At 43.0% G+C, this 26411-nt stretch overlaps 1 protein-coding gene across 1 annotated transcript; it reads right to left on the reverse strand.

Moving 5' to 3' along the window:
• Window positions 1-1251: 1251 nt before the first annotated feature.
• Window positions 1252-12269, reverse strand: adra1d (adrenoceptor alpha 1D; the record flags this gene model as incomplete). The annotated part of the gene is made up of 2 exons (XM_084465700.1): window positions 1252-1850; window positions 11309-12269. The coding sequence occupies 2 exons, from the start codon at window positions 12267-12269 to the stop codon at window positions 1252-1254; spliced, it is 1560 nt and encodes a 519-aa protein (XP_084321826.1).
• Between the last annotated feature and the right edge of the window lie 14142 nt (window positions 12270-26411).

A 26411-nucleotide genomic window follows, 5' to 3' on the forward strand; every position in this document is an offset into this window, starting at 1 on the left:
AGGTGGATGAGTGATATCCCCCACACACTGTGTAAAGCGCTTTGGATCAATACCGGTCTGGTTGATCGATCCATCCTAACCTTCTCTCCTGGCTAGTCTCTAAGTCACTAAAACATCTGTAACAATATCAATCGTCAAAACTACTTGTAAGAAACAATTCTGCTGAAGATCATTTAGCATTTGCACCCCTGCCACAAATGCAAACATTGGCCATATAGCACTTTCCTCTAGTTGGTGGACAAAATAACAGTGAATCGCCATACAAGTAGTTTACAAAATGGTGTATCACAAAGACCAACGTGCTACATTGCTATGATGACCTTTGTGGCAGGTGTGTTAATGCAAAATTGTCTTAGGAAGAATCTGCAAAAGGAAGTGATTTTGACTAATTATATTTGTAACGGGTGAAGATAGCATCGTCGGTTAAGCTGCATTGATCAACCAGACTGCCACCACTGTTTAAAAGTGATGTATACATGCAATTTATTATTATCGAAAACAGTTGAGGATAAGATCCAAGAGAACGAAACGTTTATCATTTTTATTTTTTTCTTCGCACCTCATATTTACAAAACCCAAAGCCCATCAGCGGATGAAAGCAGCAGAAACCAAGCATGTTTTTTTTTCTTTTTTCAGGGTGGTTTATTCTACAGTGGAGCTCTGTGAGGTCTCCAATCATAGATGAATGAAGCTTGTTGGCCCATAAAACAGACAGTAGCAGGAAGTCTATTTAATCTCTTATATCTCGACCAAACACCCGCAAAAATCACATTCAATCCATTATGATGTTGCAGCACATTCATGGTGGAAAATAAGCTTCAAGCTTAATAAATTCCTTCCACTGCTATTCAAAGCTCACACACCTTTTATGTATATATAACATTGTCATTCTTTTTTTCCATCCCCCTGTTGTTTATTTGACAGAGCTGGATTGACAAATGCTTTGTAAGAAATAACAAAATACTTAAACATAACAAGGACGGTCAAATTGAGCTCACTGCTAACTGTCGACCAACAGCGGTTGTCAAAGCAGTTAAACGTTCTTCCCCGTAATAAATAACATAATCATTTGTTGCAGCTCAAATCAGCTCAACCCCAAACCCCAAGTCAAAGTCACAGTGTAAAATACTTTCTACCATCAAGGAGCTACGTCCGCATGTCTGGCTCTGTGGGTTCCCAACGATCCCCCACCCTCCTCTCTGTGCCCCGTCTCAGGGCCATCAGCACCACCCTCCTCCTCCACCCGAGTCTTTAAATGTCAGTCTCCTTCAGGTCGTAGCAGTCTGGGAAGTCACAGACCTGATAGCCACCCGGTTCACACTCGCCGTACATCCTCATGGAAACCGTGTCGATGTCGTTCCGGTGCAGCGAGGACCCGGCACTGCCCCCGGTCCCGCCCGCCGAGCCCCCCCCCCTCATCGTGATCTTCCTCGATAGACTGTTCATCTTCTCCCTGAGCTGGAAGGACGAGGTCTGCAGGGGCGGGAACAGACGCCAGCCCTTGAAGTGCAGAGAGCTCCCGGCCGACGGCGTCGTCGCATACACCAGCGACCCCACGCCGCCACCGCCGCTGCCGGTGGAGCCGTGTAGGGCGGCGGCGGGCCCGTAGCCCCCCCCCATGCGGTCCCTCTGGATCCCCTTCACGGCGGTCCGCCACCGCTGGTCGTAGAAGCGGCGCAGCACGCGGCGGCGGCGCTGGCAGCGGCAGCGCAGCAGCCGGGTGAAGGCGCGCTGGAACTCCTGGCTGGAGCAGGGGTAAATCATGGGGTTGATGCAGCTGTTGAAGTAGCCCAGCCAGAACACCACCTTGAACAGCGTGTCGGACGGCTTCAGCGCCGGGAACAGGGAGCCTGAGGGGACGGGGGGAGGTGGACGAGAACACAGCACAACATGGGTCCAGGATTTATGGGAACACAAATCAGCTAATATAACCATGACATATATGAACATAAATAAACTGATATAACCATGACATATATGAACACAGATAAACTTATATCACCATGACATGTATGAACACAAATACTTATATAACTTATATATACTTATATAACATGACATATGAACACAAATATACTTATATAATCATGACATATGAAAACATATGTCATGATTATATTATATTATATATATATATATATATATATATATATATATATATATATATATATTAGGGGTTGCACGACTGCTAATTTTTTTAAGTCAACGTTTCTATCAATGAAGTCGACACGTCGTCAACTAGTCGTCGATGACGTCATCACATATACACACACACAAAAAAAAAAACACGGAGATAGAAGGGCTGTCCAAAAATGTATTTTGCTTGTACTTTTGTTGTACTTGAACTGAATTGCATATTTTGCAGGTAACCATGCTATTTATGTAATCTTTTTTGAAATATTTCCACACACTTGAAGTGTAAGTCTGTGTTTGCTGCGGCAAAAAGTCACCAACTGCTGTCTTTTCTGCAACCGCCATATTGGTAGTGTGTGAAATTATGTGCCAAACACTAGTCGACGTCTCCTGGCAGGGTCGACCAGTCTTTGCAACCCCTAATATATATATATATATATATATATATATAACAAAGATATATAAGAACTGAAATAAACTGTATATTTATAGACATAAATATAAATACATACAGTAGCTGCGATGAGAACTATATCAACAAATATATACATTGATATATAGCTATTAAAGGTTATTTATCAATTCAAACACACACAAAAAATTATGCATACACGTAAAGCTGGATCATGATGGACTATTGCAACAATGTTCCTTAGTTTTTTAACCACTTTCTCTTCATGATTACAATCAAATGCATGTATAAAGAGCTACGTTCAAAAAACTGCCTATTTATTGCAACTAATACATGCTTTGATTTGATCAAACAACCAAAGTCCTCTTTGAAACTTTCATTTTCCAATGCAGGCTGTAATTTATGTGGGGAATAATGTTATTTGCAAAAGGGACATTCATCATCCAAAGGGAAATCATAATCAGAAAAACGGTGGAAAATTAGATGATTCAATTTTAATGTGAGGCAAAAATAGGTTTGGCATGGTTTGTCAAACAGAGGAATAATTTTGCCTGGGGGAATGAACTCATCTCAGTATAAATGCATAATGTGTATGTTGATAGAACATTTGTATTATACATGTTATTACATTATGGATGCATATATATTTAAATATTATAAAAATATATTAAAAAAAATTTTTATTGTATTTTTGAAAACGAGTTGGTCCCAGAATGTGTCTTATGGCACCCTTTGTCCCTGCAGTGGGTTAAGCTAACAGCTACATCCAGTGACCTTCATAGCCGTGGTATATTATATACAAGGACAAGGAGGACAAATACAGTTTGTCAGTTATATATTTTTATTCTCTGAATACTTAATTTAATTCAATATCAGCTGTTGAATCCCAAATTAACCTCACTTACAAGGTCTGGAAGGTTTTGGCGATTGGGCCGAACAGTAAAAACTAAGTGCAGTTCATGGAGAGCCATTTCCTCTAAATATTAGTGTGGCCCATCATGTGAGAGTACAGAGCTACTTTTCCCTACACTGCAGCGCTTCTCAAGCTGTGGATCATGGCTCCTGGGCCACACTCCAAAAAACAGTTATATTGACTGTTTTAACATGCACTTCTTCTGCAGATTGAAAGCTTAAAATCCACTTCATTAAGACATTTGTGTTCATTTGGTCATTCTAGTTTTGTATATCTACTCAAGTTTGTTTATGTAGGTCTAAGTGGGCCCCAGAGGCTGAGGGTCAAGATCTACTGGGCCCCGGCTTAAAAAGGTTTGGAAAGGCTGCCACACAGCATTGTTGTTAGCCATCATGCTAGCATGCTTGGTTCACCCAGAGCCTAGTAGCTCTACTGTTTCCTGGCGAACGTCAGTGGGAGGTAATTGCTCATAATTGCGTCTCCCAGATGAAAGCAAGATTCTGTGGATCTGAAATAGCCTCATGATTATGTGTGCCGTCCAGCTGACCCAGAACACACACACACACACACACACACACACACACACACACACGCACTCTTTGTGCTGGAGAGATACATATATATATTATATACATACAGACTACATATTGCATTCGGCTTCTAAGCATGCGTCAACAATACCACCATCTTGCCGCGGGGTTACCACCCACCTGAATGAATGAAGTCAGATGGGGCAGAGGTCCTTTCACACTCAAAATCACTCAAAATCCCCTTCCTTTTAAGCAATCTTCAAGTGTTTCAAGGGTTTCTGACATACGTCAGACGTGTAATGATAATAAAAAAGTATATATATTTATCAATTATTTTTACTATCATTACCACAAACACACGTTTGACCCAACCCACTTGAAGATTGCCTTAAAATAAGGGGATTTAGAGTGATTTTGAGTGTGAGAGGACCTCTACCCCATGGACTTCATTCATTCAGGTGGGTGGTTACCCTGCGGCAAGATGGTGGCATTGTTGACGCATACGTTCCACTGAACAGCGCTGCTCAGGCGATATCTAGTCAGTATATATATCTATGGGACAGATGTATCTTAGCTTGTAGGCTATCTAACAATGTCCAGGCATATATCACCGAGGTGTAATAGTGGGGGCAAAAACAGGTGTAGCTCATTTAGTTCATTATGGGCTAGGCATGCCAGTGGCCTTTAGTAAGGTCGTGAGATACATCTGTGTTCGCCTCTACTATTACACCCGTATGATGAAGGCCTTTAGCTCTCTAATAAAGATCCTGTTTCAGCTGCATTTATACACACTCTACTTTAATGAATATACTACATATTAGTGTCAAACAAGGCAAACAGACATTGGTGACTAGTTTGTGGTCATGTATTGATAATATATTATATTATCAATACATGACCACAAACTAGTATGTCCGCAAATCATGTATTGATAATATAATATATTATCAATACATGACCACAAACTAGTCACCAATGTCTGTTTGCCTTGGATAATCTTGGATCCAGCAGTCCTAGTATGTTATAGCAGAACTTCCGGAGGCAGTTGGCAGAGTCTGGGCTAAGAAACGAACAACTGGAAGGGGTGGCGTGACGCTTGTTTTCATGAGAAGATATTCCACCGAAGAAAAAGGTTGATTTGATTAGTGGATGAAGCTTTCAGAAGAGGATTTGGTAAGTATATTTTTGCAGTCCACACAGTGTTGATTGTGAAACGTTTACAGACACTTTGTTACAGTTTACAAGTACTGGCTGAGTTTGTGTTTGCCAATTACCCGCTAACAGATCCCCGCCTCAAACAACATGATTAGTCCAAACAAATACGAAGCGAAAGAAAGTGACTCACCCAGATGTGAGCATGTCTGCATTCAGACTTTCATTTTCTTATTTGTTAGACGATTATATATATGTTACATGAATGACTGTCAGTGTCAGAATGTCAGTGTCAGACATCTGTGTCTCGGTGGTTCATTCATCCCTTTACACTCCCTTAAATACCCCTCAGTTCCAGGTCACCTCAGGCACTGGTGTTTTTTCGCATCGAGTAGGCGTCTCTCATGTCTTCTCACGTCTTCTCACGGTTCTGTCGATGTTGTTCTCTGTGTTTGTATTTCTGCCAAGTGTTGAACTTATACACGCATCGTCTGCACCCTGCCTATGAAGAAAGTCAAAAATAAATTTTTGTTTGGTGGAATCTCTGTTCTGCAGGCCTACCACTCCGCTCAAGACAGGATGCTGATTTTACAGGATAAGCTTTCACCCACGATCTAACTCAAGAACAGGATGATGAAATACTGCTAAACATGAAGAAAGAAGCATAGGCTTTTGGCGAACCTAATGATTTTTGTATAAATAAATTAAAAGGACTTTGTAGGCCTTCTGCTTCACCAGCGGAATCCCATAGTTATGTACTTGTAGCTAACTCGCTAAAGGATGCTAAGGCTGCGCAAATCGGGTATCCAAACAATTCCTCATACCCCATTCCCCACAGGGGAATATCCACCGTCCTATCCACCACTTAAACACTACCCTGCCCAACAGAATCACAGTGATTCACTTCTCACTTGCTACCCATGAGGATTATGAATGTTGTTCTCCAGAGAACGGTTACCTTTATGGCCACACTTACACACGAAAGAAAAGCTACCTTTCCCAGGCTGTTACCTTAAGGTGTGGCGCTATAGAGCCTGGCCGTATTGGGGACCAGTGACCTATGCCTCTGTGGCCCATGCTCATTGTTCTGCATCACCACACCTACCATCTTCATCTGAGATGGCAAAGGGGTGTGGGATAGTGTAGTGCTTAGTCTGCTCTATTCCCAGCACTTAGATTCTTGGTTAGATCCATAAATATCCACAGGCTAAGATGAGGTGAGATGATAAGAAAATCAGGACAATTAAAATCAAACAAAAGAAAAATGAAAAGGTGCTGCGTGTGCATACATATATAAATATATATATATATATATATATATATATATATACACATGCACCATTTCATTTTTGTTTGTTTGCTAGAGAGAGAGAGAGAGAGAACTCAAGTGCATGAACTGTATGGGAAATTGGGCCTGTGTGTGAAAGAACAGGTGAAAAAGGGTGACTTTTTAACATCCGTCTGGGGACTACAGATGAAAAATAGCCTCTTGGCTAATTCTGGCGCATTTACAGTAATGTTATTAATGTGCACTGTCCCTGTTTTCAAATAAACAAGAAAAAAAAAAAAAAAAAAAAAAAGAACATTTAATATTTAATATAACATTTAATATTTATAGCTTAATAATTTAATCATAACATAAAAACATTCAACTGTCTGGTACTACAGCATGTCAATAAATGTTTAATGATAGACATAAGGTATTCTGCTTCTACTGAATACTACTCCATAATAATACAAATTCCTACAAATATTTGTAACATATAGTTAAAAAAATGTAAGCATTTAAATATGTTCATTGCGTTCTTTCTAATGGATGAGGTACTTTATTGTGTAGTATTCCTAGTGGTAGAGGTACTTTATTGTGTAGTTTTCCTCATGGTAGAGGTAATTTATTGTGTAGTTTTCCTAGTGGGAAGAGGTACTATATTGTGTAGTTTTCCTCGTGGTAGAAGAACTTCATTGTGTAGTTTTCCTAGTGGGAAGAGGTACTATATTGTGTTGTTTTCCTAGTGGTAAAGGTACTTTATTGTGTAGTTTTCCTAGAGGTTGAAGAAACAACTTTCTTCGTTGAGCGCCGGTGGGCGCTGGTGGGCACTGGTGGGAGGACAAAGGACCCGGTTCAATTCCTGTTATGGCAAACTCAGGAGGCTATAAGTAGTTGCTTGACCTGCCCACTGTCTGTTAGAATATTATTACACTTTTATCCAGTGTTGGAAAGCTGATTGCTTTGAAGAGAGGGGTACTTGAGGAGATAATGAAGGTGTTTGTGTGTGTGTGTGTGTGTGTGTGTGTGTGTGTGTGTGTGTGTGTGTGTGTGTGTGTGTGTGTGTTTTCAAGATCCAGCCTTTTGGAGAATTTTCTTTTTGACATAGATTGGGCTAAGATGAGTTGGCAAGTTCACACACTTCACACTTTCGAAATGCAAAATACATTTTATTTTCTATGTTGGAGCCAGGACATGGCCTTGGAGAACAGCGGGCCTACAATAAGAGTGTAATGTTGCTGAGGGAGTACCCTTCTCGACTGAACTGACGTTCCACCGCCGTCCCTACGCACGCCTCCGTTCGGAGACGCAAGGTTAACTCATGATCGGTGATCAGTGGTGATCAGTGATGATCAGGGCCGCAGAGAGTAGCTGCATGTAAAGCGCTGCTAGCCAAATGCTTCATGGGACTCAAACCTCTGTTAAAGTTGCAGTGAGTAAACTACGCAAGCTGGTGCAAAGCAAAAATTCCTTCCTCACAGCCTATGCACAGCATGCACCCATCCAGACACATGTTCTATGGGTTTGAAATTCGCCTACATGCATGGGTTTTGCCTGTTTGCTGCAGATACATTTTTGCTTTAAAATGTTGCATCTTATCACGGATCACAGAATTAGACTCAGACTAAACAAATATTTAAACATATAGTGTCCCGTCTAGTTCAAATGATTCCGCTTGCAGAGCTTGCCTTCAATAACAAGGCCAGCATGTCTCGTCTTCTTTTGCTTTCTTATGGCCGTAACCTTCAGATTTCTGTGTTTGGATCTAAAACGCTGTCCGTCCAACACACGTTAAATTGGCAAAACCCCATAACTTCCATTGTTAACCAAAAGACAGGAAACAAGTACAAGTATGATGGATGTTGGACAAAAATGTACAAATATAACGGATGTTGGACAAAATGATGAATTCCACTGATCAAAGGAACAGGATGTGCCTTTGTCAACTGTTGTAATTGAATGTAGGACAACAACCAAAACTCTATGGCACTCAAATCAAACGGCAAACAGTTTCACGACAAAACATATTTTCATTTATATTTAATTCATTATTAGCAGATGTTACGATGCTCCTTGTCCTGTAATGTTTCCCTAAATTTACTATTGAGTTAAGTTTTTATTTTATCCAAAAGGACATGATTTCAGGTAGAGATACAGATAAGCTGCTCACACTGGGGATCTCACCCAGTGCTTTGAGTCATACGACAAATACGACCACCGTATCTCTGAACGGCTGTCAGGCTCAAACCTAGAAAGGCCAATTGTTGAAAGGACTGGCAATGGAGGACCTTGAACAATAATGACTGCATATTTAATATGATTGCGTTTTCATCGGAGGGGAGGAAAACGAAGAAGCCAATCAGGGCATTGTAAAGTTATTCCAATCGCCCTGGTTTATGATTGGGCTTGTTCCTTCATCCCGGTCTATTCTTTCTCTGCTATGACGATGTGGTGGGATGGAAGATGACCCCCTGCACCGAGAAGGATCACAGCTAATCAATTGCACAATAGACCACAATAAATGTTATTGTCTTCTCAATAGGGAAAGTTGCAGTTTTTGCACCGACAGAAATGGCAGGGTTGGGATCAAATCAAAGCAGCACATTGGACTTTGATCACTTTAGTGTGCGCAAGGGTACTGAACACTTTTTCCAACATGTCCCCTCCCCCTTTACGCCACTGCCTGCAGTTATGAATGATTTCATTTGTAGTCACCTGGGACAAGTCTTCTCCCACGGCGACTCATGTCATTAATGTCATTAAGTTGTCATTAATGTTATGACTAAATTGTACCCTGTAAAAATGAACATGTTCAACAGCCTATGCATGCTGATTTCCATTTAATTTTAAGCATACCGGGCCCTTTCCAGCCTATAGATCTGGCCATGGCACTATGCAGTGCTTGCACAAGAACATGGTAGTAGGAATGTTTCCTTACGCCTTAGCCTGAGTTGAGGCTGTTGAGTCCAACAAGGGTTTTTGTATTTGTGTGACGATGTGAGCCTCTGCATAGAAGGCTGACACGTTGCTAGGCTCTGAGAGGGCTGCATGTATTTGTGTACACACACAGAACCTTGTCGTTTCGCCTTGACATACAGCAGGATTTTAGACCTCAATGTCAATATATTGGGACTTTTAATGTTATGTACAAATTACATCACATTGGAATCAGACATATTTAATAGTATATTGTAAATAAAAAACCTTAACTTTAGGCCAAATAGTCAGCCCCAGTGCTACATACACACCAATGTGTATTTTCTCATGTTGAAAATACATGATTTGGATTTTCATTTCAAGAAAGGTTCAACATTCTGGGAAGTGTTTCACGCACAACATCCAAGAAAATATTGTTTCCTGTATTGAAAGCTAGGAGCTAAATGCAAATCGGTCGTAACAAGACAACACTATAGGAAAAGTTGTAGTTTCAAACAACCCTGTAAGTCTGAATCCTGCAGTGCTGACTGAATACATAACAGATTCATTTAGGATCTGAAGAATCTTTATTTAAAATATGCAAGCAGTTGATTCATCTGCCACTTTAAACACCCTAAGATCTAACAAAAAATATATATTGTAGATTAAGTGCTATTTTCTTCAGATAAGCATTTCCTTTTGGCCAAGCCCCCCTTCCCCATTCTCCTCTGTTCCTGCCCAACACAATCTAAAGGGAAATCAGAACAACAGTGGACCAAAGTTACTTATAAAATCAAACCTTTTTCTCTCTCCTTTTTAATTTCTCCATAGAAAATGGTAGATATTTGGCAGGGATTCTGTAGCGATGCCAAGACAGGGTAGCTCTGAACACTCATGTGGACAGGGACTGGTTAGAGAACACTGGGACCTGCTGCATGCACCTTTGTTAAGATGATGCCCTCCAATGCACTTTAAACCAACACTCTGACACACACGCAGACATCGCACGGACACACACACACACGCACACATAGAGAAACAGAGAGAATATCAAACAGAGAATTGTCGTCTATGAGGAATAACAATCATGTAATTTTCCAAAAGGGTATTAAGTCTTTTTGAAGCCCAGAGTTTGAATCACTAATTGTGTTGTTATCTACGAAGTGTGGAGCGGAGCTACATCCTCCCTTTCCTTCCTCTCTGCTCCTCATCTCTGTTTTTTTCTTTCAGCCTCTCACTGAGAAGAATACCAGGAAAGTGACTGGTTCATTCGGGTCAATTACTCTTGTCATTAAGCCAGTTTATAAATCACCAGTTTATAAAACACCAGGGGGGGGGGGGGGGGTGGAGGTCAAACTCTGGGGATGGGACGTGTATACGTGTGCACGTGTGGAAGAGTATGAGGAGATGGGGGGGGGGGGGGGGGGGGGGGATAAGCAGCTAAATATGCTAGGACTACTGTTGGATCTTCAAGGTTGAGGAAGACCTCCATGTCAGATAGCAAGATCACATCTGACTGGTGGTGAAATGCATCTGGGCCAAATCAATAAGCAAGCATGAAATTGCTTATTGATTGCTTAGTGCAATACATTTGAATTAATGAAAAAATTAAAATGCTCAGTGCTGTGAATGATCTGTAGTGAAAGCTCAATCACTGACCCTAAGTGATGTTCACATTTTAATGCAGGCTGAAGATTTTCTCCTGGCTATATGGATTGTGTGTGTGTGTGTGTGTGTGTGTGTGTGTGTGTGTGTGTGTGTGTGTGTGTGTGTGTGTGTGTGTGTGTGTGTGTGTGTGTGTGTGTGTGTGTGTGTGTGTTTTGATGTAAGCCTATCATTTAATTATATAATAAAAATAAAGATTAATGGGATGTGATTTGTGTCATTACGTTGACTGTCTGAGAATTCCATCACCATCGCTCACAATATTACGTAGCCTGTGGCAATATAGCCTTTGTATAAAAGAGAATGAGAAGGAACGTTACCAAGTGGTAGAAGGAAGAAAAAGGGTAGCCAGCACAGGATGAACATGCCGACCACAATCGCCAAGGTTTTCGCCGCTTTCTTCTCCCGCGAGAACTTCATGAGGCGCACCGACAGCGAGCTCCTGAACGGGTGCTGCTTGCTGCTCTTGGAGCCGTCCGGACGCACGTCGCCCAGCACGCTGCGACAGTGGATACGCAGCACCACCTCCATCGACTTGTTCCTCTCCCGCTTCACGCCCGCTTCCAAACTCTTGGTGGTCCGGCGCGCCACCACGTACACCCGAAAGTACATGACCAGGATGACCATGAGCGGCAGGTAGAAGGAGAAGAGCGAGGAGAAGATCGCGTAGAAGGGCTCCTCCGTGATCCTGCAGATGCGCTCGTCCTCCGGCGGCGGCTCCTTCCAGCCGAGCAACGGTCCTATGGAGATTACCATGGAGGAGAGCCACACCACCACCAGGATCACTGCCGCCCGCCGCTCGGTCACGATCGCGGGGTACTTGAGGCAGTGCTTCACGCCGATGTAGCGGTCGATGGAGATCACGCACAGGCTGAGGATGGACGCGGTGCAGCACAGCACGTCCACAGCGGCCCAGATGTTGCAGAACACACGGCCGAACAGCCAGCAGCCCAGCACCTCCAGGGACGCGGAGAAGGGCAGCACGATGATGCTGAGCAGCAAGTCGGCCACGGCCAGGTTGACGATGAAGAAGTTGGTGACCGTCTGCAGGTGCCTGTTGCACAGCACCGAGAGGATGACCAGGATGTTGCCCACGATGGCCACCAGGATGAACAGGGCGAGGAACACGCCGACCACGATGACCTGGGAGTCCACCTCTGCGGGTCTGCAGGTCGTGCGGTTGCCGCCCGCGTGCGTCTGGTTGTCCAGGGAGGCGTTGAGCGCCTCGCCCGAGTAGATCCCATCGTCGCTTCCGTCTTCCGTGAAGTTAGAATGGGTCATTTTGAAACTCCATGAAGAGGTGGTCAAAGTTTGTTTCCCATCGAAAACAGCGCGGCGCTTGACATCATAGTAGTACGAGTCCTGAGTGATTACTACTGGCGAAATAATAACTTGCGGTCCAATGACGCACTCGTGCAGGTCTTCTTGCGACGAGAATGTAGGCCTGTTTGTTTTTCCTTAAGATTGTCTCCTACAAAGAACGGCACGAGGCAAAGCGCCACATGCGTTCGAATGCTAAAAGTTTTCCTCTTAAAAATGCCAGGTCCAAAAATAGGTCAATAAGTAGGCTTTGAAGTAGTAAAAAAAAATGTAAACGATTTGGGAAAAAAAAAAGAAAAAAAATTGTGACGGTCAAGAAAATGCCACGGTGAAGTCCTCACACAGACGCACCGCTGGTGGCGTCCTGGGCACCCTATCCACCAACTCTCCCCGCATCTCCCCACACTACCACCGCCTGCACGCATAGTGTGCCTGAAGTCCGCTCCTCCCCGCCAAGTGGATTCACTGGCGCGTCACGCAGCCTGCAGAGTCATAACGGTCCCGAGCGGTGGTGACGCGCGGCACGCAGATCTACTCTGATTCATCAGGACGATTCAATAGCCTTCTGCTCGTTGTAGTACGACGTAGGACATGTATGGGGCTCATGGCGACGTTAATAGTTTGTATACTGTACTGTTGGCATATAACTCATTATACTCATACTGTAGTTAAAAATATTTACTGCAAACATTTTTATATTTTTCGGTCCCAATTTCTATTTTTCTATTTATTTTTCTTCCTTTTTTTTGTATTGTCCTGTGCTTGCTGCCGTGGCTCCCATTGTAGCGTCTATAAAGTAGGCCTAGATCCTATCTAACCTATAGTGGAAGTTAGTGAGACCAGCATCTGGAGCTTCAAATACCTACATCATAATCCTAAAACGAATTTAAATAAAATAAATGTAATCTTTAATGCTGTATAATTTTTTTTTATAATCGACACCCTAGCGTGCCTAGCCCCTTCAAACTGGTAGCTTACACGCTAGCCTGACCAGATGGGACTGAAGTGCAGCTCAGAGCCAACAGCAGAGGTTGGAGGGGGGTTGGGGGGCGGGCAGCTGTGAACATTGTCCAGTGACGCTGTGCAGCTGCAGTCCCCGGGCAGGCTTGATGTACAGAGTGGGCCCCAGGTAGGGAGGGGCCCTGGTGGCGTGTGTCCTGGGGGCCCCTGGGGCCAGAGGTAGATGGGCAGGGTCAAAGAGGGCAAAGGTCAAGGGTCTGTCGAAACCCAACAGACCAACGTGTTTCTGTTTGCCTGTCGGATTCCAGTTGTGAGAAAATGGTCACAGAAAGATAAGCAAGAACCTTGAGGACAGATTTTGGACAGATTTTCAATCGGTAGCGGCAAGTTTCCTTCTTTAATTACTGTAACAAAATACAAATTTAACTACATTTTTGAAGACAGAAATTGTAAAGAAAACACATTTTCATGTGAACCTGATCTGTAATCATAGGAGGACGGTCATCTCCCACCACTCTGATTTCCTTCCCAGGCGATCTGATTAAACCAACACTGTCCTATTATGGCAATGTTTTGTATAATTTTGTTCTGGGCTTTTTCTTTCTTACTTTATTTTTGGTTTATTTTCGTATGCAAATAGCAAACACACATAAACACTCAAAGGAAATGAGGACTCATTTGTGTTCACTGGACCAAATATTACAGGTTCAACCTGTTATATTCTGAAATAACTGCTATTATTGCAGGAGGGGAGAAAACTCAGACTTTTCATCTAGTTTGATTTGTTTATAATGATTGTAAATGTGTAACATCACATCCAAATGTATACACTTATTAGGTGAACATGTTACTTTACAACACATTTTAAACTTTTCTATAATGTTAAATACAGACATTACAAATATTTGTTTTTTAAGACAGGAAACAATAGATTCAAGTTTTGTTCTTTATTTTCCTAGTTGTAAAGGTATTTTTTTGTAGCTTTCCAAATGGGAGAGGTCCTTTATATTGTAGTTACCCTAGTGGTAGAGGTCCTTTATATTGTAGTTACCGTAGTGGTAGAGGTACTTTATAGTGTTGTTTTCCTATTGGTAGAGGTAATCTATTGTGTCGTTTTCCTAGTGGTATTTTAGTGTGTCTTTTCCTAGTGGTAGAAGGAACACGTTTGTTGAATGCCAGTGGTTGCTGGTGGGAGGACAGACGACCCGGTTCTATTCCCGTTGTGGCGACCTCAGGAGGCTTGCTTGACCTGGTGTTGGAAATCTGATCGAGACAATGAAGGTTGTGGTTGTGTGTGTGTGTGTGTGTGTGTGTGTGTGTGTGTGTGTGTGTGTGTGTGTGTGTGTGTGTGTGTGTGTGTGTGTGTGTGAGTGTGTGTGAAGAAGCAATATTCCATATGCTGCGTATAATACAATGAACTAAATGGTATTCTATGTAGTAGCTGCACTAGAAGTAGTCAGGAACAAGGCAGTAATTAATTTGCTGATATACAAAATCACTTGTATGTCAGGTAAATACTTTATACTAATACTACTGCTGCTACTAATAACAATATTCACAATAATGTTATGAAATAATATGTAATAATGTACTAATACACTACCAGTGCTTCACTTTACGTTATAGGAAGAAGCCTAACAGGATGAAAAACAAATCGATCAGAGGAAGATTAAAGATTATGAAAGTGCAAGACTGAGAAAAACAAGAAATGAAAGAAGGTGTAGAGATTAAAGACAGAACCACAAGATGGAAGATCAAAACACTGGAACAAGGACACACACACACACACACACACACACTCACACCACACACACACACACACACTTACACGCACTGTATATTGGTGTATCTGTTGTTTATTTTGTGGATTGGATGTTGATCAGAAGAAAGGCAAAAAGAGGAACAGTGTTAAAGGATTAGCTAATGATAGACTCTACGATGAACGAGAGAGGCTTAGGGTAGACTCCACTATGAATGAGAGAAGCTGAGGGTAGTCTCCACTATGAATGAGAGAAGCTGAGGGTAGTTTCCACTATGAATGAGATAAGCTGAGGGTAGTCTCCACTATGAATGAGATAAGCTGAGGGAAGTCTCCACTATGAATGAGGGAAGCTTAGGATAGACACCACTATGCGTGAGGGAACATGGTTAGGCGGATAGGCTCCACTATGAATAGGAGTAGCTGAGGATAGACTCCACTAGGATCCTCAGCTCATCTTTAAACCCCACAGGGTTTAAGGATGAGCTGAGGATAGACTGCTGTTATTTAATTCTCAGGGCACCCCACAAAAGCTCATAGAAAACTGAGTCTTAGAAGAGGGGTATCTCTAACTGGAGTTCAACATTGATTCACTGCAGGACATTTCCCTCTTTCATGTATTTCCTCCAAGTACCATACTCAAATTAACTTCATTCCAAAGAAAATTGTAGGGAGTCAGAATCAAACCCACCGTTTAGCAGAATGCCTCCGGACATGTAAGCCAGTCTCGTTCTCTCGTCACTTGATTCTTTGCTTTCATCATATTTGAACAAATGTAATTCCCACTTTTTTGTGAAAAGACTTCCAGCCTGGTTGCCAGGTTCACTCATCTCCAACTCCGTGGAAGGGCAGGCTAAATCAATCCATCCCATTTTGGCCAACTACATGCCTGCATCTGCTGCAGTCTGTCCCTGGGACCGGTCCACTCTCTCTGGGGGCCACTCTGATCAGCCACCTTCCAGGTCCCAGAAACTGCCTAGACCTGGGTCACACACACAGCTGTGCAGCTCTTCCACAGCTTGGCTGCCAGACAGTTCATCATCTTGTTATTCAAACCTGCACGGTGCTACTTGTCCACCGGAGCTATTCACGCAATGTCATCTGTTTTATTTTGGTCCACTTTTGGTCCTTGGTCCACAATGATATCAAGGGAGATATGAATCAAGCCGGTGACTGAAAAGTGACTTAAGCCAGAGTAAAGTGACTCAAACCAGAGTGACCTCCCCCGACTCGTCACCGGTTCCAGAAGTCCAGAACTGGATGCAAGGTCCAAGGTGCAATTTTGACCAATCACGACACTCTGTACTTGTAGAACTCTGCAGAAAACATAGCAGGCTATTATAATGCATAGCATAACACCGTGTCATGATTGGTCAGGTCTGGCTCTGGATTTCTGGATCCGGTGTAGCCATGTCCAGATGTCCAGCATCTGGAATATTTAACATAAAACTTTGTCTTGAGAGACTGAACCCCAATTGATTGGGTGAGAGGGAACCGAAAGCTGATTGAGTAGTAGCCTGAGATGCTACACCTGGCCACCTTTTGACGTCCTCTGTGGTGTGGGCAGCCCCTCCCACAGGCAAGTGGTCCCAATCCCGCCAGTCGTAGCAGCAGCTGGCCATGGCTCCCCTGTCACTTGGCATCCTTCAGCCTCTATTGATCAACTCTCCCTGTTGATGGAGCAGTGTGTGTGTGTGTGTGTGTGTGTGTGTGTGTGTGTGTGTGTGTGTGTGTGTGTGTTGCTTGGCTGTAATTGATTTGTGTTTGTTTATTTGAGTGTGTATGTGTGTTTGTGTGTGTGGTTGTGTGTGTGTGTCTGTCTGTCCGTCTGTCTATCTTTGAGAGTGTTTTTTTATTCATCTCTTTAATGTACTAACATCATTATTCTTTCTGTCATTACTGTCATAAAAGGGACATTGGGAGATTATTTTGGAGACTGTTGACCGGAGACATTTAAATGGTTTCATTGTATCCGCCCTGCTAAGCAGACTACATGGAAATAACGTACATATGTCCTCCAAAAGTTATTTTATAAGTCTTCTGGGGATCTACATTGTGATATTTAATAGGTATATACTATAGGGTGACCAGACGTCCCTGGTTTCCGGGGACGGTCTGGTCGGTATACCTGGACGGTATATGACCTGTCCCCGGCCTGTCCCCCCCCCCCACCCCCCGGTCAACTATCCCGTCCGCCCGCAAACCTGCACCCCCCCCCCCCCCCCCTCCACAAACTCGCACCCCCCCGTCAACAATTCCGTCCGACCCCCGTTTCAGTTTTCTATGACAAAAACACATGTTTTTTACACCGCTGAACCCAAAATGTCCCCGGATTTTGTCTCAGAAATCTGGTCACCTTAATATACTAGATGTTGTAAATGGCAGTATTTGTGTCTGTCAATTTCTGTAAAGATGTTCCTAGTTATTTTTGGTATTTCTTTGCAAACAAATCACATTTATATTCTGGTTGAAAACATGAATCCTGTGACAGTTGAAACTCCTTTAGTTTCAAACAAAATGGCTGTCATGCCTGAGACATAATTCAGACGTAATTCATATTTTCCAGATTATTGATTAGACTAATTAGTATCTTTGTAATCGTAGAGTCCCGCATCGGTGAAACTCAGAGTACTTACAGACTATTTTCACCCTCCGTCAGGGCGAACCAACGGTAACACTTCCTGCCGTCCCTGGAGCTCTGAGCTCTGATTGGACGGCTGTGCTCCATGCATTAACCTGACGGTGAACTGTTGCGTGTAACATCTCTCTGTGCTCCATCAGCTGAAATGAGCTAATGACTGTTGGTTCCTCATGACTGAAGAGGAATCGTAGAAAACTCTATGAAACATGCTTTTCTCTCATAAATCTTTCGGGAGGGAATTTCAATTACCATAAAAGGGTAATTGGACAGGTTATTGGGCGGTTATGCCTGTTGCCGGGGACGACCACCGTGGATGGAAATGTTGGGATGTTAAGGGGGCAAGCAGAGAACCAAGAACACAATGTTCAGACGTCTTGGGATTCCTGTGGAACCCTGCGAAGCTGTTTGAGCCGTGTGTGTGTGTGTGTGTGTGTGTGTGTGTGTGTGTGTGTGTGTGTGTGTGTGTGTGTGTGTGTGTCTGTGTGTGTGTTTGGTAGCTATGGTGAGAATGTTCCAGAAACGAGCAGACTGCAGGACAAACACGAGCTCAGTCTGAGTTCTGACTCCCCCTTCAACCTTTTTTTATTAATTTAAGAACGTCACATCATTCAGACCTTTGTCCAGTTGGAGCCCACTGTACACAACATGGTGGACACACACACACATACATTGATGCAAACATAATCACACACATACATGCATGCACACACATATGCATCAACACACAGAGACACACACACACACACAGCAATAATCTAAAAAAGGTTTATACTAGTGTTTCTTATGCAAAGTGGTGGTCTCCCTGCATATTATTTCATTCTGATTCCCTGCCTAATTGCTGCTTCTTCTGCTACTGTATGTGCTTTATTGTTGTGGCATGTGTTTTCTTTAAGGTGCTGTATGAATCAATAAACTTCAAACTGAAGCATTGCTGTAGCTCTCACATTTGCTGTATACTACATTTTCACATCTGGTTATATGCTAACTGCATTTCATTGGCTTCCTACCTGTACTCTGCATAATGACAACACATTTTATCTGATCTAATCTTAGGTAATGTAATCGAGTGAAAGGACTACATGCGTAATAACAACAACAAGGATATTCTTTTGGTTTGGACCCCCTAATAATGAAAGAGATATAATAATAATAATGATAGAGGACCCCAGAGACCGAAGCTAGTGCACACAAAGACATGTTCTCTCTCTCCTGTTCTCTTCTTACCTCTCTCTTTCACTCTTCTCTGTCCCAGGGTCTCTCACTCGCTCCTTCCCTTTCCCTTCCCGTCTCCGTCGCTCTTTTTCTCTCTCTCTACCCTATGTCTCCCTCCTTCTTCATCCCTATATATCTCCCTCTCTGCTACCTTGGATATCTCCCTCTCTTTGTCTGTGTGTCCTCCTCTCCTTCTCTCTCTGACTCTCTCTCTCACACAAGAGAGAAAGTGGCATGAGAAAGGGTCCCATTGCATTAGGGTTGCACACACACACACACATACACACACACACGCACAGTGTGTACCCTAGAGACCCCCTCTGGGTCATGCTCAGCAATCAACTCAGATTTACCGGGTCACTCGAAGGACATATTTACACTGCATGTGTTTCCCGTCTCCCGCTCCACAGTGCGTTTACATGACACTCAAGAAAGTCGAATTATTGGGTTAGTCAAACTATGATTGAATTATTAAGTGCATTATTAAGCATTATTAAGTGCATGTATACACCTTAGTTGAGCTAAAATTGAATCGAATTGGGTTTCTCATAGTCAAATTAAGACCCCTAGATTATTCAACAGTATTCGCATTAAGCATGCATGTAAGGATTGGGATTGGATTATGCGTTCTGCACATGCTCGAGATCTTTTCCGGGGGCTGTGAGCCGGAAGTAGAAGGAGACGATAGTCGTGTTGTTGTATTTAAAAAGGTGGCGCAGAAGATGGAGGAAGCCGGTGAATGTAGTTACCCCCTATAAGAATTGTATCCCCGGCCGCGAGAGCGCGCATTGGCATGGCATACAATATTCCAGGTCTTAATGTGCTGAAGCTCCACAAGCAATTGCTCATCACTGCTTGAGCTTCTCAAGTCCACCTTCATTCAGTGCAGGTGGAAGTACACAGACACTACGCTTCGATTTCACCCAAGGCTGAATTAAAAGTACATGTTTTTCTAAATGTGGGTCATCAACAAGGTTGTAAAGTAGTAACTGTAACGGGCACATCTGTCAAAATAAAAGTTTTTTTCTCCCGAAGTGTTAACAATCTTTATTCATTCATTGTGCTGCGGCCGAACTGACGGGGATATTCTCTGATATTATGAATCTTAAAGACTGCGTTGGGTTCTCAGACTCTCTGATACTTCCACTATAAGTAAAGACTTATAGTGGGAGTTATCTCGCCCATGGGGGAGGAGGAATTGGGGGAATGCCGTATACGGACGGGCGACGGAGGGGCTGTTTTCAGTAGACAGCTGTCAATTCACTTCGGGTCCATGTCATTTCTCTGACGCTCCATTGTTCCAACCTCTCAATAACCCCAAAAATTCCCATTGGTCCTACAGCCCACTAGAAAAAATAAACCCTCCGCTCTGACATCCCATTGTTCCGACCGGCTTTTGGATCACCTATGCAGTGGAGCCCGCATACGAAAACTATCCCTTTCTCCTCCATGTTCGCTTCAATCTGGACTTCAGAGAGTCAAAGCCAAAGTTCCTTTCCCCCAATTCCTTAAGTTACCCCATGGGCGAGATAACCCCCACTAGGCGTCTTTACTTGTTGTGGAAGTACCAGAGAGTTGGAGACCCGACGCAGTCTTTAAGATTCATCAGAGAATATCCCCTTCAGTTCGGCTGCGGTGCAATGAATGAATAAAGATCGAAAACACATTGGAAGAAAAAAACATTTATTTTGAGGTGACATGGACCCGAATTGAACTGACAGCTGTCTACTGAAACATATTTTTGAATGCCGCCTGAGATTGTTGTTGCTGGTGACGTAAGGAAGTCAGCTGGTGGCTCTATTACCACTAGTTGAAATGGGTACAGCGCCACCTATTGTAGCGGGGCATGACATGCTTCGGCCAATGGATTGATTTACTCACCGCCATGTATAACTGGACAATTGCAGTTGTCCAATTACAGAGCATAGTCGAACTATGACTTTAATCGGATTAAGCTGTGCATGTAAATGAGTGTGTGTGTGTGTGTGTGTGTGTGTGTGTGTGTGTGTGTGTGTGTGTGTGTGTGTGTGTGCGTATGTGTGTGTGTGTGTGTGTGTGTGTGTGTGTGTGTGTGTGTGTGTGTGTGTGTGTATGTGTGTGTGTGTGTGTATGTGTGTGTGTGTGTGTGCAGATGTGACACAAAGAAAGACCAAAATAATTTACACAGGCAGAAATTGAGAATACAGGAGAAAAATTAATGGGACAAAATGATTTACCTGACAAGTCAGGTAAATAATACAGACATGACAGAATGACAGAATGCTGATCTACCGTTGATTTAAATATAACTTTTAACATTCACATTTCAAAGGTAGGGACAGTGACAGGAGAAGTGTAAGTTGGCCTATTATAATATATGCCTCATTCCATTCGGTTGTTTTATTTAAATACACTGCTGGGCAAAACCATCAAAGAAACAACAACAGCAACAGGCAACTGCATAACGATGATAAGGTAACAATAATTCATTGCATTTTTATTGCACTTTTCCAGGCACTCCTTCCACAGGATGTGTGAGAGAGGGGGCGTGGTCGAGGAGGTCGAGGACTTAGTTCACATGTGAACTAAGTTACAAGACAGCAACAACCCAAACTCACCCCGAGTGCACGCATACAAAACCACCACCACCGCCAACTCCCCTCAACTATCATAACCTGCACCTATTGGCGGCCCTGGCCCAATCTGTGTGCGGATATTTCACAGGCTCTGCTGCTGGTATCGTCTCTAATCTACGCTGAAATACTCACACCACGGCTGGTAATCGCAACGGCAACATGAGTCTCCCCCCCCCTCCCTCTCTCCAAGTCCTGAAGGGTACTGCATACTGATCATGGGTTGAATCCGAGCCAGAACTAGCATCTCTTCATCTGTTTTGCAGGGTAGGCTTATTCCTTCCTGGGAAATGAATGCTAAATCCTGCTCAAACACAACCCTCGATGAGTCCTTCGCATACCAATGTGCCAAAGCATGCCCGGACCTGCTGGATCTTAATGATTCTTCCGGTTGTGTTCCTGAGGATATACCCTATTTTCTTTAATCAAAACATTTTAACGACGTCACTAAAACAGACAACATGTATAAATTCCATATTCCAATTCCAATTCCATTCTATGAATTCCATCTGAAGCCTTGTTGTGACACCCCTAGGTCGGTTGGCCATCTTGGAATTATCTGCCCTGGTGAGTTCAACTGAAGGAAATTACTTCACACACATTTCTCTGATCTTACATATTTACACAGTATGAACATCCTTTGAACCGTGTCCAGCACTACACAATACTTCATGAGACTTCCATGGTTATTCGAATAGCACAATATGTATTTGTTATTTATTCTGCAAAATAATTTCAGAAGCCTCTGAGCTATAAAGGAGATGTGTGCGTCTCTGTGGATCATGATTCGTTCCTAACCTGAAGCTCAGTTCATATTAAATCCCAAACATATCGTGGGACCTCGAACGGCGCGTTTTAAACAACGCTAAATACAGGGAGGCCCAAAACAAGAATTAATTCAGTAAGGCAACATGCATTGTTGTTGCTGTCGTAATGAGAGCTAGCCGGAAGGGGAAACACGAGGAGTCCACCAGGGATACAGCTTATCCTTGGCTTGAGATCAGAGACCTCTAACAGCGCCTTCTGTGCTGGGGGGGTTAATTTCAATTAAAAACTCACTGGCTGCCCCCCCTCCCCCCCAACAAACAAATACACAAAGAAATTAAGGGCAAAACACAACTACATGGCTCAGACAGGATATTTACTAGGGATTTGAAAAGAGCCTGTGGTGTCATTCAACCACATGGGGCTGTATTCTGATTGGTTCCCGACTGCTCTCTACAAGACGTTTGGACTGGAGGTGATGGATCCCAGGGGCAGGATTGAGTAGGGGTAGTCCGGTTAAAGTAAGTTGATTTGTATTTCTAATGCACATTTAAAGTGTTAATCTCTAAATTTCCATTTCGTCCTCTTTGGAGAAGCGTTAATTTTCCCCAGAGATACAAACAGGTCAACCCCACAATCATTACATAACTTTCGTAGTACCGCCAATGCATGGGCTTTCATCAGTGGGGCATGGGTTCCATCACCATTGTGTAAGTGAATAAACTGACATTTAAATGAAAATCTTCCAGAATACCCCTTTAAATACAACCAGGGTGGACCAAAGTGCTGTACAACATGGAGAAATTAAAACAATATTTAATCAGTGATATATCCCCTCAGCCATCCCATTACTCAACAAAGCAAAACCCCACAGATAATGTATGTAACAATGTATGTATCCCCCTGTCCCCCAACCCCAATGTATGTATCCCCCTGTACCCCAACCCCAATGTATGTATCCCCCTGTCCCCCAACCCTAATGTATGTATCCCCCTGTCCCCCAACCCCAATGTATGTATCCCCCTGTACCCCAACCCCAATGTATGTATCCCCTTGTACCCCAACCCCAATGTATGTATCCCCTGGTACCCCAACAATGACTGTGAACATGTGCCTATGCCCCCCTTCTGTCTGTCGTCATCTATGTCAAATGTATAAGTATTTTTTTATCTATGTTCTTTATGTGCCTATGACGAGAAATGAGAAATGACAAAAGGAAACTGTGAAAAGAATTTCCCTTAGGGGACAACTAATAAACTAACTAACTAACTAACAGTGAAACACCCAACAGTGGTCAGAGTGTTCCCACTCCCAGCTGAAAGGACATGGGTTCGATCCCCAATGTCCAGCAAGATGACTGCTCCTTAAAGACATGCATCTGAAATCACTGGAAGTCCTTTTAGAAAGAAGCATCTGCTCAATATTTAGATAGCACAAAAAGGGGTGATGAAGTATTATTTAATATGTATCTGGTATTCTAAAAGAGCTTCACCTGATGATGTAATAATCCAGTTACGTCCTAGAACAGTGTGTTTTTTCTTTCCCTTCCAACTCGCCCCACAGTGAGTGAGTGAGTCTAACCGCGAGGCGCTGTGTCTGGTCTCATAGACGGCTGTTCTGTATCTCAGGCCCAGAGCCACTGCTTCTATGGCTGTTAGACCAATAGGCTACCATAATCTGGAGGCGCCTGCCAAACACAACTAATCACAACACTACATACAGTTCCACTGCTGCCTTTTCCAGACCCGGGGCGCTTGTTCTTTTGTATGTTATCCTGGGTTTGAGTGTACAAAAATATATTTACTATTTATTTTGGTCATAAAATGTGTTCTGCAGTTGTTGGAAGGAATTATTAATCTTGTGTTGGGTGCCAATATACTGCTAGAATTAAGAGTTATTTAAAGGTTAATGCAGCAAACTGTGTGCTGCTAACAGGTTCTTTGTTTAGCACACGTTAGTTGGCAAGCATCTTTACTTACTATCTCATTGTGATAGTAACTATCCAGGTGATATCAAGGACCACTGATGTAATGGTAAGTGACATCACCAGCTGGCAGGCACACTGTCTTGGCCAATAAGAAAACAGTGAGGGGGGAGCCAGTTTTATTTGGGTAATTTGGTTAACTTTAACATGTCTGTCTGTCTGTCTAGGGGAAATGGGTTTCCAGAGTTTTTATTATCCAACCAGTAATTGAAAATTATTTCTGATCAACAAAATGCAAGAAACATCACAGCTCTCTCTGTCACTCTCTGTTGCTCTCTCTCCCTCTCTCTCTCTCCCTTGCTCAGTCAGTGACTCAACTAATCGCATCAAACTTCAAACTAAATTGAAATCCTCATAATATGTATTGATTATGAAACTGGCATTATGTGTAATTGGTTCAACTGATAGTATGAAGCTTTTGTAGAACTGGTATTGTATATTAATGATTAAACTGGTATTATGTATACTAGTTGAACTGGTATTATGCATAATTGTTGAACTGGTGTTATGTAGGATTAAACTGATATTATGTATAATGGTAAAACTGGTATTATGTATAATGATTCAACTGTTATAATGTATAATAACTCCAGCTTGACAAGGGGAAAAGGTTGAAGTTCAGGGAGCCACACAACATTGGTCCCTGCAAGGCGTTCATCCAGATCCAGCTTAATGTGTTTCGTCACCTACTGGTCTGGGATTCTTCCTAAATCCATTCTTCCCAAATCCAGTTTCCAGTTTGACACACAATGTCGTCTTGTCCAACTGATTTCGAGCGGCGCTAGTAAGTTCTCGCTCCTTTGTGAGATTTGGAACTTTGCACGTAAAAACTGTCTAAAAAAAGATACCTTGTTATGGTCAAAGTCAGACGACATAGACGGCCATGTCCTCATTATACTTCTACAGCTTTATTCACAAGGGCAATCGTTAGAGAGAAGAGAGAGGAAACACCGCTGTCAGGTCTCCTAGTTATCGCACTTGCTCACTTACTTTTACACTTGATTCTCTTCTTCATTCTTTCTCATTATTTTATACCTTGTGATTGCATGTGTTTCTTTGTTCGGGAGATATTCAATTTGCATCACTACTGAACTGACCGATATTGTAACTCTTTCCTCACTCGCTCACTCTCACTTTAAATCACTTCCTCATCCATGTTTGGTGATAGTGTTTGATATTTTCTGAGACGGAGTGATAGAGGCAGGGAAAAGAGGCAGATTGTGTGTGCGTGTCTGTGTGCGTGAAGTCGTTGAGTACTGAGAGATTGCGCAATAGAGAGCGAGGGGAAGAGCTAGAGAGAGAGAGAGAGAGGGGGGGGGGGGGGGTGGGAAGGACAGAGAGTGGAAGGGAGGAGGAGGGAGCACAAGAGAGAAAAAAAGAGAGAGAGAGGGAGGGAGGGAGAAGAAGGTAGATCTAAAAAGAGAGAAAGGGAGAGCTTGATAGAGAGAAAGGGAGAGGAGGTGCGAGGGAGGTTCATTCCAAGTTAGGTGGTGGTGGTGAAGAGGGATGGCTGAGGGCAGCTATAAATAGACCTTCATTGTGATTGCATACAGCATGGCTCCATCCATAATGGACATTCGAAAGAGAAATAGCTCTCGCCACGAGCCCTACCCTCGCTCTCCTGCCTTCTCTCCCTCCACCCCGGCAGTCATCGTGACACACACTCTGTGTAATTGCCGTATTTCAAGAGCGACCGGCGCAAAGACACTGCCAAGTCAGTCACTCTTCATACAAATAAGGCTAATATATGTTGCCATAAATCCAGTCGATGGTTGAAGAGCAAATTCAGACATCGTTAAATAGATTATTTATATGTTAAGTCTGTTTGTGTTTGTTTGTGTGTATGTGTGTGTGTGTGTGTGTGTGTGTGTGTGTGTGTGTGTGTGTGTGTGTGTGTGTTCAATGGAATCTATGTAATGCTTGAATTGATTGTTGATTCGCTGAAAACAAAATATGCATATATCTGTCTGAGTGCTCCACTCAGAAGACTTGTAGTTAGGCTACAAAGCCATGCAGATTACTGCGCTTGTACGTACATCATTGCCTTGATTAACTGGGCTTGTGGGGTTTGTGTGAACAAAATATGCAATCTTTTTAGCATGCCTGCCTAATAACACCCAATATAGTGTTGTAGGATCTGCGACAAAAATAGACTTGTGTCCTGTACCAA

This window comes from Micromesistius poutassou, assembly GCF_964030765.1.
Source record: "Micromesistius poutassou genome assembly, chromosome: 3".
Taxonomy (NCBI): Eukaryota; Metazoa; Chordata; class Actinopteri; order Gadiformes; family Gadidae; genus Micromesistius; species Micromesistius poutassou.